General features: G+C 49.7%; 2 protein-coding genes across 2 annotated transcripts in view; one reads left to right on the top strand and one right to left on the bottom strand.

The window, feature by feature from the left end:
* Adamts13 (ADAM metallopeptidase with thrombospondin type 1 motif 13) overlaps window positions 1-13,303 on the bottom strand; it is a 50,139-nt gene extending 36,836 nt beyond the window's left edge. The window contains exons 1-8 of the mRNA XM_045133822.1: window positions 13,191-13,303; window positions 12,956-13,022; window positions 12,439-12,517; window positions 9,812-9,960; window positions 8,234-8,317; window positions 7,877-8,001; window positions 7,600-7,746; window positions 435-581 (exon numbers count right to left, since the gene is read on the bottom strand). Of these exons, the coding sequence (XP_044989757.1) occupies window positions 435-581; window positions 7,600-7,746; window positions 7,877-8,001; window positions 8,234-8,317; window positions 9,812-9,960; window positions 12,439-12,517; window positions 12,956-13,022; window positions 13,191-13,303 (911 nt within the window). The remainder of the gene's footprint in view (window positions 1-434; window positions 582-7,599; window positions 7,747-7,876; window positions 8,002-8,233; window positions 8,318-9,811; window positions 9,961-12,438; window positions 12,518-12,955; window positions 13,023-13,190) is intronic.
* On the top strand, window positions 6,068-6,512 carry LOC123454144 (NADH dehydrogenase [ubiquinone] 1 alpha subcomplex subunit 7-like). The gene has a single exon (XM_045132527.1). It carries the CDS (start codon window positions 6,068-6,070, stop codon window positions 6,410-6,412), a length of 345 nt encoding a protein of 114 aa, XP_044988462.1. The 3' UTR covers window positions 6,413-6,512.
* Window positions 13,304-16,075: the final 2,772 nt, after the last annotated feature.

Raw genomic sequence — 16,075 nt, 5'->3', positions numbered from 1 at the left:
TGGACATCAGTGGGGTCAGGATGAAGGAGGGGATGTGGGGGTGGAAGCGTTGGCTGCGGTGAGTCCCAAGGGCTTAGGGCCTCCGGAGAATGGAGAGGGATGCAGAGCAGACACGTGGGCAAGGGAGGGATGGAGGCGAGGGCCTGGTATGGAAGGGTGGATGTGGGCGTGGCGAAGAGCATGTGGGGCCAGATGAAGGGCAAAGGATAATTGAAAGGATGGGCCCAGGAACGGGATGAGATGGAGTGGGTGCTGTGAAGTGAGAGCGAATGAAAGAGAGGGTGGGGTGGAGTGGAGAGGAGAGGATGGAGAAGGACAAGGGAGGGGTGAAGGAGTGCTAGGACAGAAGCGGGACAGCAGGGAAAGGGTACAGAGTACAGGGCGGCTGAATCTTGCGAGCACGACAGCCCGCCCTGGCTGGGTGGAGACCATACCTGAGCAGGTGCAGCAGCTGCCTGCGACTGCAGGCTGACCACCCTAGAGCCCCACGGGCTGCTGCGGTGCTGGCCGAAGCCATCACATAGCCGCTGGGGTCACAGGCGCTGCCACGGCCTGGAGCTCCATCGTGGTCCAGGCCAAAGCTGAGGACGGAAGCAGTGCTAAGCGTGGCCAGCGGGTCAGGGCTGAGCCACGGCTACATTCACTGCCTGGCTAGTTCTGCTACTGGGGTTGCCCCCTGGCTCTTGCTTGCCAGCTAAACCCAACTCGGGATAAGGAGCCCTGGAGGCTCTGCCTCAGCTTCCTACCTACATGAGGAGAGGAGTAGTGATAGCCTGGAAGGGTGGCACCCCCCCCCTTTCCTCCCTGGCTAATAATTACCAAAGAGCTTTAAAGATGTGGAAGCCAAGCTAATTATGGTGCTATATGAGGTTGGGGCTAGAAGTGGGAACTGGAACCCAGCTAGGAGGCTTTGGAGGCCTTGGAGGCCTTGGGGCTTCTCTTATGGTGGCAGGTTGCATGGATGTGTACGGCTCATGGTTAAAAAAAAAAAAGGTTGGAGAGATGACATAGCAGTAAAGAGCTTGCCTGTGAAGCCTAAGGACCCCAGCTTGAGGCTCAATTCCCCAGGACCCACGTTAGCCAGATGCACAAGGGGGCACACACATCTGGAGTTCGTTTGCAGTGGCTGGAAGCCTTGGTGTGCCCATTCTCCCTCTCCCTCCCTCTCTCTCTCTCTCTCTCTCTCTCTCTCTCTCTCTCTCTCTCTGTCTCTCTCTCCCTCTTTCTCTCTCTGTCTGTTGCTCTCAAATAAATAAATAATAATAATAACAATAACCTAGGGCTGAAAAAAAAAAAAACCTTGGGCTGGGGAGATGGCTTAGCTGTTAAGGCGCTTGTCAGCAAAGCCAAAGGAACCAGGTTCAATTCCCCAATACCTACATAAAGCCAGATGCACAAGGTGGTGCAAGCATCTGGAGTTTGTTTGCAGTGGCTAGAGGCCCTGGTCTGCCCAATCTCTCTCTGTATCTGCCTCTCTCTCTCTCTCTCTTTCAAATAAATAAATAAATAATATATTTTTCAAACTCCCAAAGCCAGGCATGATGGTGCAGGTCTTTAATCCCAGCACTTGGGAGGCAGAGGTAGGAGGATTGCTGTGAGTTTGAGGCCAGCCAGGGAGTATAGAATGAGCTCAGGTCGGCCAGGGCTAGAGTGAGAGCCCACCTCAGAACAAAACAAAACCCAAAACGAGGCTGCCAATCTGGGCATGGTGGAGCACAACTTTAATCCCAGCAGAAAGGAGGCACAGGTTGGAGGATCACTGTGAATTCGATGACATCCTGGTACTACAGAGTTTCAGGTCAGCCTAAGCTAGAGTAAGACCCTGCCTCAAAAAAAAAAAAAAAAGTTTACTCAATTTTGGAGGGTTCGGGAGATTGCTTAGTGGTTAAAGGTGCTTGTTTGCAAAGCCTGACAACTTGGACTTGATTCCTTAGTACCCATGTGAAGCCGGATACATAAAGTGGCCCACACATCTGGAATTTTCAGTATCAAAGGGTCCTAGTGTGTGCCCATTCTCTCTTTCTCTCTCTTCCTCCCTCCCTTGCAAATAAATAATAAATAAAATATTTTTAAAATGTGTCTTTTTTTATTTAACTGTCATTGTTTATTACCGTTTTGGCTACATTCTTTATCATTCCAGCAGCATCTTAAAGAGACAATGTGTCTACGTACAGTGAAAGAGCAAAGTGGCTTTCAACGTCAGAAATAAGAGCTACATCCTAACTGCGCAACATTAAGGGACATCTGATAGGCAGGTCGTCTGTTTCTGAATAGGACTGTCTTTTCATTCTGTTCCTGGGCAGTAGCTTTCATACAAGGGCTGAGTTTTTCCACCCCCTGGTCTCACCCCAAGTAAAAGTGACCCTGAGAACCTAAGGAAGGGGAGCGGGTACAAGGGAAAGATCCTCTGAAAAGAAGGGGCTTAGCCTCTGTCCCTGAGAGCATTACCCAGCTTAGAGGGCTGATGGGCCACCAAAGCAAACCTTTCACTTCTTACTCTGAAAATCTCTATATAATTTGACTTCCTCCTTCCTTCCTTCCTTATTTATTTGGTCTTTCAAAGTAGAGTGTTGATCTAGCCCAGGCTGACCTGGAATTCACTATGTAGTCTCAGGGTGGCCTCAAACTCACAGTGATCCTCTTACCTTTGCCTCCCGAGTGCTGAGATTAAAGGTGTGCGCCACCATGTGTGGCTAATTTGATTATTTACAATGATTAGAATATTACTTTCATAACTTAAGAAATAAGGGCTGAATAGATTGCTCAGCAGTTAAAGGCACTTGCTAGCAAAGCCTGATGCCCTGGGTTTGATTCTCCAGTACCCGCTTAAAGCCAGATGCACAAAGTGGCTCATGCGTCTGGAGTTTGTTGGCAGTGGCAAGAGGCCCTGGTGCGCCTATTCTCACACAATCTGTATCTCTTTGTTTACAAATAAGTAAAAATATGTTTTTTAAACTTAGAGAGGCTGCATTGGATTAAGAGAAGAGCAGAAAGTACAAAGAGTTCTTCCCATGTTGAGGTGGGAGGCAGTAGAGAGCCCATGTGGGAATAGGGCTCCCCCGTCTCAGCCCAGCAGAGCTAAGACAAGCGGGAGGCTTACCAGAATAAGAACCTGGAAGTTCAGGAAAGGTGTACAGCCAAGAAGAGCAAAAATTCATTTTTTTTAAAAGTTAAGCCAGGCATGGTGGCACACGCCTTTAATCCCAGTACTCAGGATGCAGAGGTAGAAGGCTCGCTGTGAGTTTGAGGCCAGCCTGGAACTACAGAGTGTGTTCCAGGTCAGCCTGGGCTAGAGTGAGACCCTATCTCAATAAAAATAAAAAATAAAAGGAAGGGTAAGGGCCGGAGAGGGAGCTCAATAGTTAATTGAGTGCTTGCTGCTTAAGCATAGAGCCTCTCAATTTAAACCAACCATCAATTTAAACCAACATTAAAAAAAAAAAAAGCTAGTATACCACTCCTAGGCATTTATCCTAATGATTTGTCTCACTACCTTAGAGATACTTGCTCAACCATGCTTATGGCTACTCTATTCACAATAGCTAGGAAATGGAACCAGCCTAGATGTCCCTCAACTGATGAGTGAACAATGAAGATGTGGCACATTTATACAATGGAGTTCTACTCAGCAGTAAAGAAAAATGAAGTTATGAAATTTGCAGGAAAATGGATGGATCTGGAAAGGATTATACTTAGTGAGGTAAACCAAACCCAGAAAGCCAAACGTCACATATTCTCTCTCATATGTGGATACTAGCTACAAATGATTGGACTTCTGTGTGAGTAGGAATAAAACTCAGTAGCAGAGGCCAGTAAGCTAGAAAGGGGATATAAAGGGAAGAGAAAGGGAGGGGGTACTTAATAGGATGATATTGTATATATGTAAGTAGAAGAACAGATTAATGGGGGGTGAAAAGGCCTAAGTGAGTTCAGGGGAAGAGATTGAGTAAAGGAAAGGTGGAGGGAGGGCTAATCAAAATCTAAGAGAATATAAACAAGTCATATGGAAACCTACTCTTTTGGACAATGAAACACTCAGAAGCCATAGATTGTTACTAGAAAATTTTCAGTGCCAGGGATGGGATACCTTCCAGAGAGTTGTTGGCCAGGGAGGTCCCTGATATCCTCAAAACATTATAGGCCATTGCTGAGGCCCTTGGTTTCCCACCAGGAATAGATGGTAAGACCCTATTGCTGAAGATTCCACATACTTGAGCTGCAAGGTCACTGAGAAATTTTGCTGGGGCTGAGTTGAAAACCTCCTCCATGAAGACCAGCTGACAGAAAGCTGGAAAAAGCCACACTGCATGCAGTTCAATGGGACAGAGAGAAATCACCAGTGAAAATACTCAACAGTAGATACTGCAAGCCTTATATTTGGCCAACCAGACCAAATGAGCCAACAGGTACAATAGTGACATGTCTGTTATGGGGGAAACAAACTGCTCTCTAATTGGACTGGAGGCCCGCTTCATGGGGTGGGGGGGGGGAATACATCCCTGATACTGAAAACCTACAACAAGGGTAATGTCTGCTAGTGTCTGGCTAAATGTATATACTATGCTCGCCAAACTGCCCAGTAAGCACTTCTCTTAATGTTCATACCCATATATTAATGCTACTCTTACTTTTGGGTACAGAAGCTTCTCTTTTCAGATGGCAGTGACCTTGGGATGACTCAGAAGGCACCATGGTGCTGGGAAGAAGCGACAGAGGAGTGCTCAGCACTGAAACATCTCTATCACACCTTCCAAGGCTCAGGGTCTATTGCAGAAGAGGTGGCGGAAAGAATGTAAGGGCCAAAGGAAGGGTAGGACTCCTTACAACATGCTCCTCCTGACACAAAATGGCCTGAATATCTATGACCTCACAGTGCCTGGCACTACCTACACAAGACCATCATAATAGGAGGAAAAGATCACGACATCAAAATAAGAGAGGCTGATTGAGAGGGGGAGGGGATATGATGGAGAGTGGAGTTCCAAAGGAGAAAGTGGGGGGATGGAGGGAATTACCATGGGATATTGTCTACAATTATGGAAGTTGTCAAATAAATAACTAAAAGCAGGGGGGAAGCTGGAGAGATGGGTCAGCAGTTAAGCACTTGCCTGCAAAGCCTAATGACTCATGTAAAGCCAGATGCACCAAGAAGTGCATGCACCTGGAGTTCGCTTTCAGTGGCTGGAGGCCCTGGCACACCCATTCTCTCTGTCTGTCTCTCTTCTATCTTTATCTGCTTGCAAATAAATAAATAAATAAATAAATGTATTGATTTTATTTTATTTATTTATTTGAGAGCGACAGAGAAAGAGGCAGAGAAAGAGAGAGAGAATGGGTGCACCAGGGCCTCCAGCCACTGAAAGCGAACTCCAGATGCATGTGCCACCTTTTGCATCTGGCTTACATGGGTCCTGGGGAATCAAGCCTTGAACCGGGGTCCTTTGGCTTCACAGGCAAGCACTTAACTGCTAAGCCATTTCTCCAGCTTCCAAATAAAAGTATTTTTTTTTTTAAACTGAGCATGGCGCCATGCATATCCATACCGGCCCAGTTGAAGGAAGGAGAGACGAGGGAATTATTGGGGCTCACAGTTGGACAGCAGCTCCAGGTTGAGGGAGAGACCTCGTCTCAGGGAAGAGTAATAAGAGGACGCTCACACTCTCCTCTGGCCTTCACACACACAGGCACGTGGGGTGCATGCGTCTGCATGTTCGTGTGCACACACTACTCACCACACACATGCATGAGAAAAGCAGAGCATGGAGGCACACTCCTGTATCCCAGTGCTTAGGAGGTGGAGGAAGGAAGATCAGAAGCTCAATGGCATCTTCAGCTATATCTTCAGTTTGAAGCCAGCCTGGGCTCCATGAAACCATGTCTCAAAACAACAAAAGCAGTGAACTGGGCATTGTGACATACGCCTTTAATCCCAGCACTTGGGAGGCAATGATAGGAGGATCGCCATGAGTTCAAGGCCACCCTGAGACTACATAGTGAATTCCAGGTCAGCCTTGACTAGAGTGAGACCCTGCCTCAGGAAAAAAAAATAAAACAAGACAGACTGAAAATGGCGTCTGCTACTCACGTTATTCAGAAGTTACGGAACTGGGCATCTGGGCAAGACCTGCAGGCGAAGCTGCAGCTATGCTACCAGGAGATCGCCAAGCGGACCCAGCCGCCTCCTAGACTTCCTGTGGGCCCCAGCCACAAGCTCTCCAACAATTATTATTGTACTCGTGATGGCCGCCGGGAAGCTGTGCCCCCTTCCATCATCATGTCCTCACAAATGGTGCTGGTTGCAGGCAAGACAGCAGAGAGCTCAGCTGTGGCAGCCACTGAGAAGAAAGCAGTGACACCTGCTCCTCCCATAAATAAGTGGGAGCTGTCCAAGGACCAGCCTTACCTACCCTAAGCCACCTGGTCATATTCCCAGGGCCACCCGAATGCTTTTACTCCTTGGAGTCCTTCTGGAGAGCATGTGACCTAATTTATAACAAATACATGGAACTCTATCATTAAAAAAAAATAAAATAAAATAAAATAAAATAATAAAAAAAATAAAACAAAAAACACTGTAGCAAAGCAATGGAAAGCATAAGCATAATCCTGCAAATAAAGTTTCACATATATATAAAGATAAATGAATACATGATATTGAGACATTTTTTAAGTGGGGAAACTTGGGATAATTTTCACGGCCTGCTTTTTCTTTACTAGAATTTCATTACAAAAATCACTTTCTAATTGCTGAATTTGTTTTACTTGTTTATAAAAAAAACTCCTTTATTTTTTATTTATTTTTAAATATATTTATTTGAGCCAGGCGTGTTGGCACACCCCTTTAATCCCAACACTCAGGAGGCAGAGGTGGGAGGATTGTCTTGAGTTTGAGGCCACCCTGAGACTACATAGTGAATTCCAGGTCAGTCTGGGCTACAGCGAGACCCTACCTTAAACCCCCCCCCAAAAAAATATATATATGTGTGTGTGTCTGTCTGTATGTGTGTGTGTATATATTTGAGAGAGAAAAAGAGGCAGATAGACAGAATGAGCGTGTCAGGGCCTCTAGCCAATGCAAATGAATTCTAGACATATGTGCCACCTTGTGCATCTGACTTACGTGGGTACTGGGGAATCAACCGTGGGTCCTTAGGCTTTGCAGGCAAGCACCTTAACCACTAAGCCGTCTCTCCAGCCCTCTTTTAACATTTTTGTTTATTTATTCGAGAGGCAGGCAGAGTGTGGTTGGGCGCACCAGGGCCTCCTGTCACTGCAAACAGATTCCAGATGCATGTGCTACTTTGTGCATCTGGTTTTCCAGGGGTACTGGGGTATCAAACCTGGGCCATCAGTCTTTGCAAGCAAGTGCCTTAACCACTGAGTAATCTCTCCAATCTCCAAAAAAAAAAAAAAAAGTTTCTTTTAGTCACTCAGAAATCAGGAAGTATCAGGCTTCCTCTGCTTGCTCCACCACTGCCTAGTCACTTTGGGTCAGGGGTAAAGGTCTGACAGGTTCTGCAGGGGTCCACTGCTTGCCTCCACCATGGTATCCAGACTGGCTCCCTGGCCAGGCTGGTGACAGCTGATGGGACCACATACCTGTGCCCAATCTCATGGGCGATGGTGACCCCCAAGTCAAAGCCAGTATCCTCGGTGATGAGGCAGCTCCAAGATGGGGAACAGATGCCTCCCAGCTGGGTGACCCCTCGAACCTGCCGGTTCCCATCAGGCAACTCCAGGTCAAACCTTGGTGGGAGAAACAGTCACCTGGACAGATGTAGTGCTGACCACAGCCAAGTCCCCTGAGTAGGGGGCTGGGAGGTCATGGCGCCCCAGCCCTCTGGGGAAGGAGGTCTGCTTAGGTGAGTTGAGCTACCTGGTTATGTAGAGGATCAGGTCAGCATGCCCAGGATCCCCGTCTTCTGTGGGATTGATAGTCTGGCTCCACTCACAGACGCTCAACAGGGATGCAGTGATGTTGGTGGTAATGTTAGGAGCACCCTGGAGAGCAATGACAGAGCTTGCTTCTCAGGGTTAGTACTGACTCCTGCTGCTGGCAAGTTCAAGTTCCTCAGTTGGTCCTCATAGCAACCCCTTTGCTACCCCGCATGACAGACAGGGAAACTGAGGTTTTGAGGAGCATCGTCTCTCAGAGCAGAGGGCCAGAAGAGTGGTCTGTCCAGCTTAGCCCCTAGTTACCACTCCCCGTGGATTCTGCAGGGTCGGGACCCACCTCGGGCTCAGTGAAAATGATCAGCTTCACCAGGTATACTCGGACCTGAGCCCCCAGGGAAGGGTCCCTCAGCAGTTCTGACCCCTGCAAAAGGCAAAGTGTTGTGGGTGGAGCTAGCCCAAGGGCCCTGGTGGGGACAACTGGAGAGGAGACAGGGCGGTTAAAAATGCTAGAACTTTGGCTGGGAGCCAGCGATAGACATCTGATGTTTTTCTGGGCCCCCTCTAGCTGGTGTGTCCAGAAGACCAACTAACACAAACAAGAGGATCTTGGTAAAGTGAAATGAGAGCATATGACTATCCTCAGTCTGAAACATTCCACGCAAACACTGCCTCTCTCAGGCTGTTTTCACCCCATCCTTTCTCATCTCTGTTCACCCATCACCAAGACTAGTTTTCCCTCTCCTTTGTTAGGTGAGCCTTGCCCTTCCTCACAAGGTAGCATGACAGCCTCCTCCACCTGAGCTCGGTACCAGGCCACCTGCTCTTGGCTGTCTCAGACCATGTGTCAAGTAGTTTCATGGCCCCCAAGCATTGCTTTTGCTCTGTGTGGACATGACCCCAGAGTGAGATCCCTGCTGACTGCTGGCCTCCGCTGGCTTGAGTTTGACTCAAAGCCCTGTCTCTTCTCTGCTGTGTGCTAGCATCTTGCTCATGAAGCACAGCCTTACTTTCCTCGTCTATAATATGGAGATCAGGCCTTGACTGGTTGGCAGACTTGGAGATGTAATTATAAAGTCCCTGGCTTGGGAGGGAGTCCTGTGCTGACAATGACTGTATCCCCATTCTCAAATAAGAGTTCTACCCTCCGAGCAGTCCTCAAAGACCATGTGAATGACCTTAGGGAGGCTTGTATACCTGGGCTTTGGCAAATTAGAATTGGAGGAAGGGACCCCAGAGTTTGAAGACAATGGTTTCCAAGTGACAGCGATCATTTTCTCTGAGGAAAACATTACCTCCAGGGCTTGCAGATGGAAAATCTACACCTAAACCGGGTGTGGTGGCGCACGCCTTTAATTCCTGCACTCGGGAGGCAGAGGTATTCCGACATAAAAGTTAGTGGTGCTGTGCACCTCTGCCTTCTTCACCCTTACGTAGACTAAGGGAGAGGGTTCTGCAAGACACAGAGATGGGCATCTCCAGCCAACACAGCATCTGTTCACACTTGGGGCTCCCTCTGCCCTGTGCCTTCCTGAGTAGGAGGCAAGAGAACTGAGAGGAGGCCTGGGAGGGCGGGAGACAGTGTGGGCAGACTGCGTCCCCTGTTGGCCAAATGCATATTGGGGAGGAGAGGCTGTGGGGTGCACTCTGGGGCTACAAGAGGTTCCCTGGCCTCATCCACTCCTGCTGTAGGAGAAGGAACCAGAAAAGAGTGACTTTTCACCTCGCTCCAGGGCCCTGAGCCCCCAGCCAGCCCCAGCCTCAGGTCTCCACAGCAGCTCAACCCACTGAGTTCAAGTGTATCGGCATTTGATCGCAAAGCCCACCCCTGGAGCGCGGGAAGCACGTGAGGACAGCTCATAGGCCCGCCAGAGGCCTCGGGCCTGTGTCCGCCATCGCCCGCCAGCCAGGGACTCACGATGTTGAGGTTGGTGCGCACGTAGCGCTCTGTGTCCTCCTGGTGAGCCTGGTAGACATCAGGGCCCACAGCCACCATCAGTTCCAGGTGCAGAATGTCTCCTGCAGCCCTTGTCTTTCTCAGTCTCGGGAGGCGAGAGGAAGGATTGCCTGGGGGCAGGGAGGGATGGGGAGGAGAAGGCTGAGGAGGAAGGTTCTAGATAGCAGGTGCTGGTAAGCTAATGGAGAGAGTCGGGCCAGTCCTGGAAGGATGACCATTGGAAAGCAAGGAGCCTTATTTCATACCCATCCCAGGGGCCCAGCTCCGAGCTGCTCGCAGGTCAAGGAGGGACAAGAGGCCCAGCTCAGAGTGACAGGAGACAGCAAGGAGCTCTTGGGGAGCTCAGAGTAGCAGTGAGCCCCACAGCGTGGTCCTCCAAGCCTGTTTCCACAGAAACCGTTGACCAGGATTCTGCTTGTCCCTCTGGGGTCCTACTGCCAAGAAGAGTCCCAAAGCAGCTCTCTCTGGTGAGGAAGCAGGAGGAGGGGCAGGGTCCTGGAGGTAGGAGCCTAGGTTAGAGTCCTGCTCTTTCCAGCTACAGGGCAGGTGGCCTGTCCTCCTTGGACCTGGCCTAGGAGCTAGACCAGAACTTGATGAAATAGACTCAACCTTAAGACAGGTGTTTCGTGAAGAATGGTCATGAACCCTGCCCCACAGGAAGAAAAACCAAATGGAATCTCTGGTCCCCATGGAAAGTGAGAGTCCAGATAGGGGACTCACTCTCCCCGTGGAATCCAGTGGGCTCCAACCCAAGGCAAGAGTGTCCCATCCCTGAGTCCAGCCCCCTGCCGTACATTCAACTCCAGGGGCCCCTCCGACTTAGCACCAGGTCCCAGCCAGTGTACACCTGGCACAGTGAGGCCATCCCTAGTTCTCTCTACTCTGGCCACTAGCCCACCTGCCGCTGGCCTCCACCACAGCTTAGTTTTTACTGTGTAAGTGTGTGTGCATGTGTGTATACAAATTCATATGTATGTGGATACACATGTATGTGCAGGTGTGCATGCATGTGTGTGAGCAAATGTGTAGAGGCCAGAGGTCGACATTCAGTGTCTTCCTCAAACACTATCCACTTAACTTTGTTTTTCCCACTTTACCTTTTTAAATATATTTTATTATTTATTATTTATTTATTTATTTGAAAGAGGGAGAGAGAGAATGAATGGGCATGCCAGGACCTCCAGCCAATGCAAATGAACTCCAGACTCATGTGCCACCTTGTGTATCTGGTTTATGTGGGTCCTAGGGAATTGAACCTGGATCCTTTGTCTTTGCAGGCAAGCACCTTACCCTATAAGCCCTCTCTCCAGCCCTCCACTTTACGTTTGAGACAGGGCCTTCTTACTGACTGAGGAGCTCACTGATTGGGCTGACTAGCTAGCCAGCAAGTCCCAAGGTTCTCCTGTCCCTGCCTCCCCAGCACTGAGATTACTGGCACACACTGTGCCCGGTTTTTATGTGGGTGCCATGGTTCCATATTCAGAACCTCATGTTTGCATAGCAAGCACTTCGCTGACTGAGACATCTTGTCTCAACAGTGGCTTTTTTTTTTTTTTTTCAAGGTTGGATCTCACTCTAGCCCAAGCTGACCTGGAGCTTACTCTGTGGTCCCAGACTGGCCTCGAACTCACAGTGATCCTCCTACCTGAGCCTCACAGATGCTGGGATTAAAAGCATGCCCCACCACACCCAGCTACCACTAGCTTTTTTTTTTTTTTTTTTTTTTTTTTTGGTTTTTTGAGGTAGGGTCTCACTCTAGCCCAGGCTGACCTGGAATTCACTATGGAGTCTCAAGGTGGCCTCGAACTCACAGTGATCCTCCTACCTCTGCCTCCCGAGTGCTGGGATTAAAGGCGTGCACCACCACGCCCGGCTACCACTAGCTTTTTTTTTTTAATTTTTTTTTAATTTTTTTACTTTATTTATTTGAGAGCGACAGACACAGAGAGAAAGACAGATAGAGGGAGAGAGAGAGAATGGGCACGCCAGGGCTTCCAGCCTCTGTAAACGAACTCCAGACGCGTGCGCCCCCTTGTGCATCTGGCTAACGTGGGACCTGGGGAACCAAGCCTCAAACAGGGGTCCTTAGGCTTCACAGGCAAGCGCTTAACCACTAAGCCATCTCTCCAGCCCACCACTAGCTTTTTAATCACCAATAAATAGCACTACTGGAAAAAGGAGATTGACAACCTGAGCATCAGACTCACAGGCCGTGGGAAAGCCTTTGCTGTAGGGAGCCCCCCAGCAGGAGCCAGGGGCTCATTAACCAGTGCCCACCTTGTTCCCACAAAAGGAATAAATATTTACAGCCATGGCCAGAAGCCACGAAGTTCCTGAAAATCAGCCAGCCCAGTGGAGGCTATGGCCAAAGAGACCAGCCAACGAAGGGCCATTCCCCTGTGATGCTTAGCAGAAGCAGGGGTCAGGGCCCTGGCTCAGCCAGAGCAGGCATGTATCCCGCTGTCAGGAAGTGAGGAGCTAATTAACAACCCCCTCCCCAGTGCCCATGACACTGACTCAGTGGGAACCCCCGAGTCCTCACCAGGGCCCAAGAAAGTCCCCTGACTGAGAGAATACAGGACAACTACCTGTGGAAGCAGTAACATCTGGGCGGAAGTAAGAAGATACCTCCTCGGGCTCCAGAAAATTCTGCAAAATAAAAAGAGACTGGTGGGTGTGGTGGCACACTCCTGTAATCCCAGCACTCGGGAGGCAGAGGTAGGAGGATCACCAAGAGTTCAAGGACACCCTGAGACTACATAGTGAATTCCAGGTCAGCCTGGGCCAGAGTGAAACTCTACCCCACAAAAGAACAAACAAACAAACAAAAGAGTTCAAAAAGAGATAGAGAAGGAGAATGGACACAAGACCAGGGAAGAAAGGATAGCTGGGGAGACAGGGAGGGGTCTGTGCCAACAGGAGAGGCTGAGAAGAGCAGTCCCCACAGGACTGGCACGGAAAATGGAGGGTGTTGGTCTTCACGAGGGTAAACCAATTCCCTCCTCTGCGAGCAAAAAGACCACATGCCCTCTACCCCGGGCTACTTGACAGCCCCCTCCCCCAGGTGACCCCAACACTGAATACTAGTTCCTGCTGTGAGCTCACCGGTTGGAAATCAGAGAGCCCCCAGCAACCCAGGACGAAGAAGACACCAGTGAGGGCTCCCTGGATCCTGGCCACAGAGAGAGGGTGGCATGTCACCAAAGGCCGAAGCTGGCTCATCCTCAGGAGGGTCAGTTAGTTGGTGGCTGGACAGGGTCCTTGGTGAATGGGAATCTGGTCACTGTGAAATATGACAGGCCTTACTTGTTGGCTGGGCGGAACATTAGGCAGTGTTTACTCTAGGGCACTTCCTCTCAGGGAATTAGGCAGGGCCATGGCTCGGGAGGCCTGCAGCTCCTCCTTCTGGGAGCTTGTTCGGGGATGGTCCCCAGGGCAGAGTATCTTAACCATGTCCTACACTGAGAGAGAGCCTACTAGTTCATTCACAAGCCAGCCTCCGAGAACGGGCTGCTTAACAATCCCTTCTGGACAGGAGCAAGCTCTGGTCTAGGGCCCTGGGGACATGAGCTCATGAAGAATGATTCATGGGGGCTGAAGAGATGACTTAATGGTTAAGGCGCTTGCCTGCAAAGCCTAAGGACCCATGTTCAACTCTCCAGATCCCACATAAGCCAGATGCACAAGGTGACACATGCATAAGGTCACATATGCACACAAGGTGGCAGATGCATCTGGAGTTCGATTACAGTGGCTGGAGGCCTGGCATGCCAATTCTCTCTCTCTCTCTTTCTCTCTCTCTATCTATCTATTTATCTATCTCATTACAAAATTGTGATGGCTCATGCCTTTAATCCCAGCACTCGGGAGGCAGAGGTAGAAGGATTGCTGTGAGTTCAAAGCCACCCTGAGACTACATAGTGAATTCTAGGTCAGCCTGAGCTACAGTGAAACCCTACCTCAATAAAACAAAAACAAACAAAGGTGCAGTCTATTGGGCTTGCTTCAAAAAGAAAAAAAAAAAAAGATTGATGGGATCTCGGGTCTATGACTGAACAAACAAGTGTGGTAGTCTGAATGTATGTCCCCCACTGACTCAGTTGTTAAAATTTAACTTGTAACTTGGATCTCCAGCCGCCTGGCTAGAGGTATCACTGGGAGCGGATCCTGGAGTCCAGCCCTAAGATGTCACTAGGGATGGATCTGAATTCCAGCCCAAAAGGTATAAGAGAGTACTTTGAGTTCTGGGGAACCTGCTTGTTGCCAAATTTGGTGTTTGCTGCTTTTGTTGGTGTTTGCTGGCTGGTGGTGGTGCCTCTCTCTCTCCCTCCCTCCCCCCCCATCCCACCCCCCCCCCCCCCCCCCCGTCTCCTTGGATTTATAAATGGAAGTCAACTTCTCCCACCATCTGATGGAATTTCCTCTGGATCTTTAAGCTGGAAATAAATCCCTTCCTCCATAAAAACTGCATTTGGGGGCTGGAGAGATGGCTTAGCGGTTAAGCGCTTGCCTGTGAAGCCTAAGGACCCCGGTTCGAGGCTCGGTTCCCCAGGTCCCACGTTAGCCAGATGCACAAGGGGGCGCACGCGTCTGGAGTTCGTTTGCAGGGGCTAGAAGCCCTGGCGTGCCCATTCTCTCTCTCTCCCTCTATCTGTCTTTCTCTCTGTGTCTGTCGCTCTCAAATAAATAAATAAATAATTTAAAAAATTAAAAAAAAAAAAAACAAAAAAAAAAAAAACCTGCATTTGGTTGGATGCTCATCCCAGAATAGTGGAGCTGTCTACTACAAACAGCCTGGACCAGAGGTTCTATGTGCCTGGTCCCCTCAGTCTGAGGTCCCTCTGGCACCCCTATTTCCCTGACTTGTTGCAGCACTCTTGTCCTCTCTGCCCAGCCTAGATTCTGAGCTCGTCACTGCAATGCACGAGCACACAGCCTGTGTCCTAGCCTCATTTCCCCCTCCTCTCATTCCACAACTATGCGCCTGCTCTGCACCTAAACCCAACAGAGCAGGCCAGGGACCCCGAGCTTCTGCGTGTGTTGTCACGAGCCATGTGACATTCCTACTGCACTTCCTGAGAGTTCTCATACACATGCTCCAAACCACTTTTGCAGACCCCTCACGTCACCTGTGCCCATTCCCCATGATGGTTTGGACCTCAAATGAAGGCCTGGTCACCATCTTGTGGCACTATTGGGTGATGTGGAACCTTTCAGAGGTAGAACCCAGTAGGAAGGACCAGGTTGTTGGGAATGTGTGCTTGGAGGATATTAGGATCCTGGTTCTTTCCCCTCATTGTTTCCTGACTGCTATGACGTGAGCAGTCATATCCTTCTGCCATGATGTTCCATCCCACCACAGACTCCAAAGCAATAGGACCAAGTGGCTATGGACTGAAATCATGAAATGAATCATTTATCCTTATAAAGTTGATTATCTTGGGTATTTTGTCACAGTGCTGGAAAGCTAACACATGCATCCCCTCATGGTGACCAGCGTGGGCTGCACCATTGTCTTCCCACTGATAAACTTGCAGCCTCCTCCTCTACCACAGGCCCTTTCTGCCAGGCCAGCCTGGCTCTGGGTCCCTCCCTCCCTCCCTTCTCCCTTCCTCCCTCCCTTCTCCCTTCCTCCTTTCCTCCCTCTTGCCTCCCTGAAGTTTTTCTCCCTCAGTTCTCCTCTCTCCCTCCTGCATCATTGTCCCTGCCCCTCCACCAGATTCATTTATTTATTCATTCATCATTCAGCCAACAGACACTTAGCTGAGCTCCTGAAATGGGCGAGGCAGGCACACGACACCTCCGGAGAGCTGCCATGAGCCAACCACACAGCTGCACTGCGGGCGCTTGGGGAAGAGACTCCAACAGCAAACTAACTAGACATGCATGTCACAGAGCGTTTTAGAGGTGGTGAGTGCTGTAGAGAAACACCCAGTAGGATAAAATGTGACGAGAAGGAGGGACAGGTGCCATTTTATAGAGCAAGGCTCTGAGAGAAGACAGAACTGCGTCACCCATCAGTGTGCCCAGACTCTACTGTCTCAGGATGGACCAGCATCAGCCACCTCCTCTTGATCCACACTGGCCCCTGTCGCTTCCTCACTCTTTGCTGTCTTTAGGAACAATGTGAAAGGGCTGTGTTTGGGGCCATCTTTCTTCCTCACCATCCATGTCCCAAGAGATTGTTGGGGGGGCACCCTAAATCTCAATACCACATCCAGCCCC

This window comes from Jaculus jaculus, chromosome 1, assembly GCF_020740685.1.
Source record: "Jaculus jaculus isolate mJacJac1 chromosome 1, mJacJac1.mat.Y.cur, whole genome shotgun sequence".
NCBI classification, from domain to species: domain Eukaryota; kingdom Metazoa; phylum Chordata; class Mammalia; order Rodentia; family Dipodidae; genus Jaculus; species Jaculus jaculus.
This window is presented reverse-complemented; position numbering and strand designations above follow the sequence as displayed.

Bases quoted from the DNA above. Each gene is read 5' to 3' on its own strand.
- LOC123454144 (XM_045132527.1), top strand. From the start codon at position 6,068: ATGGCGTCTGCTACTCACGTTATTCAGAAGTTACGGAACTGGGCATCT.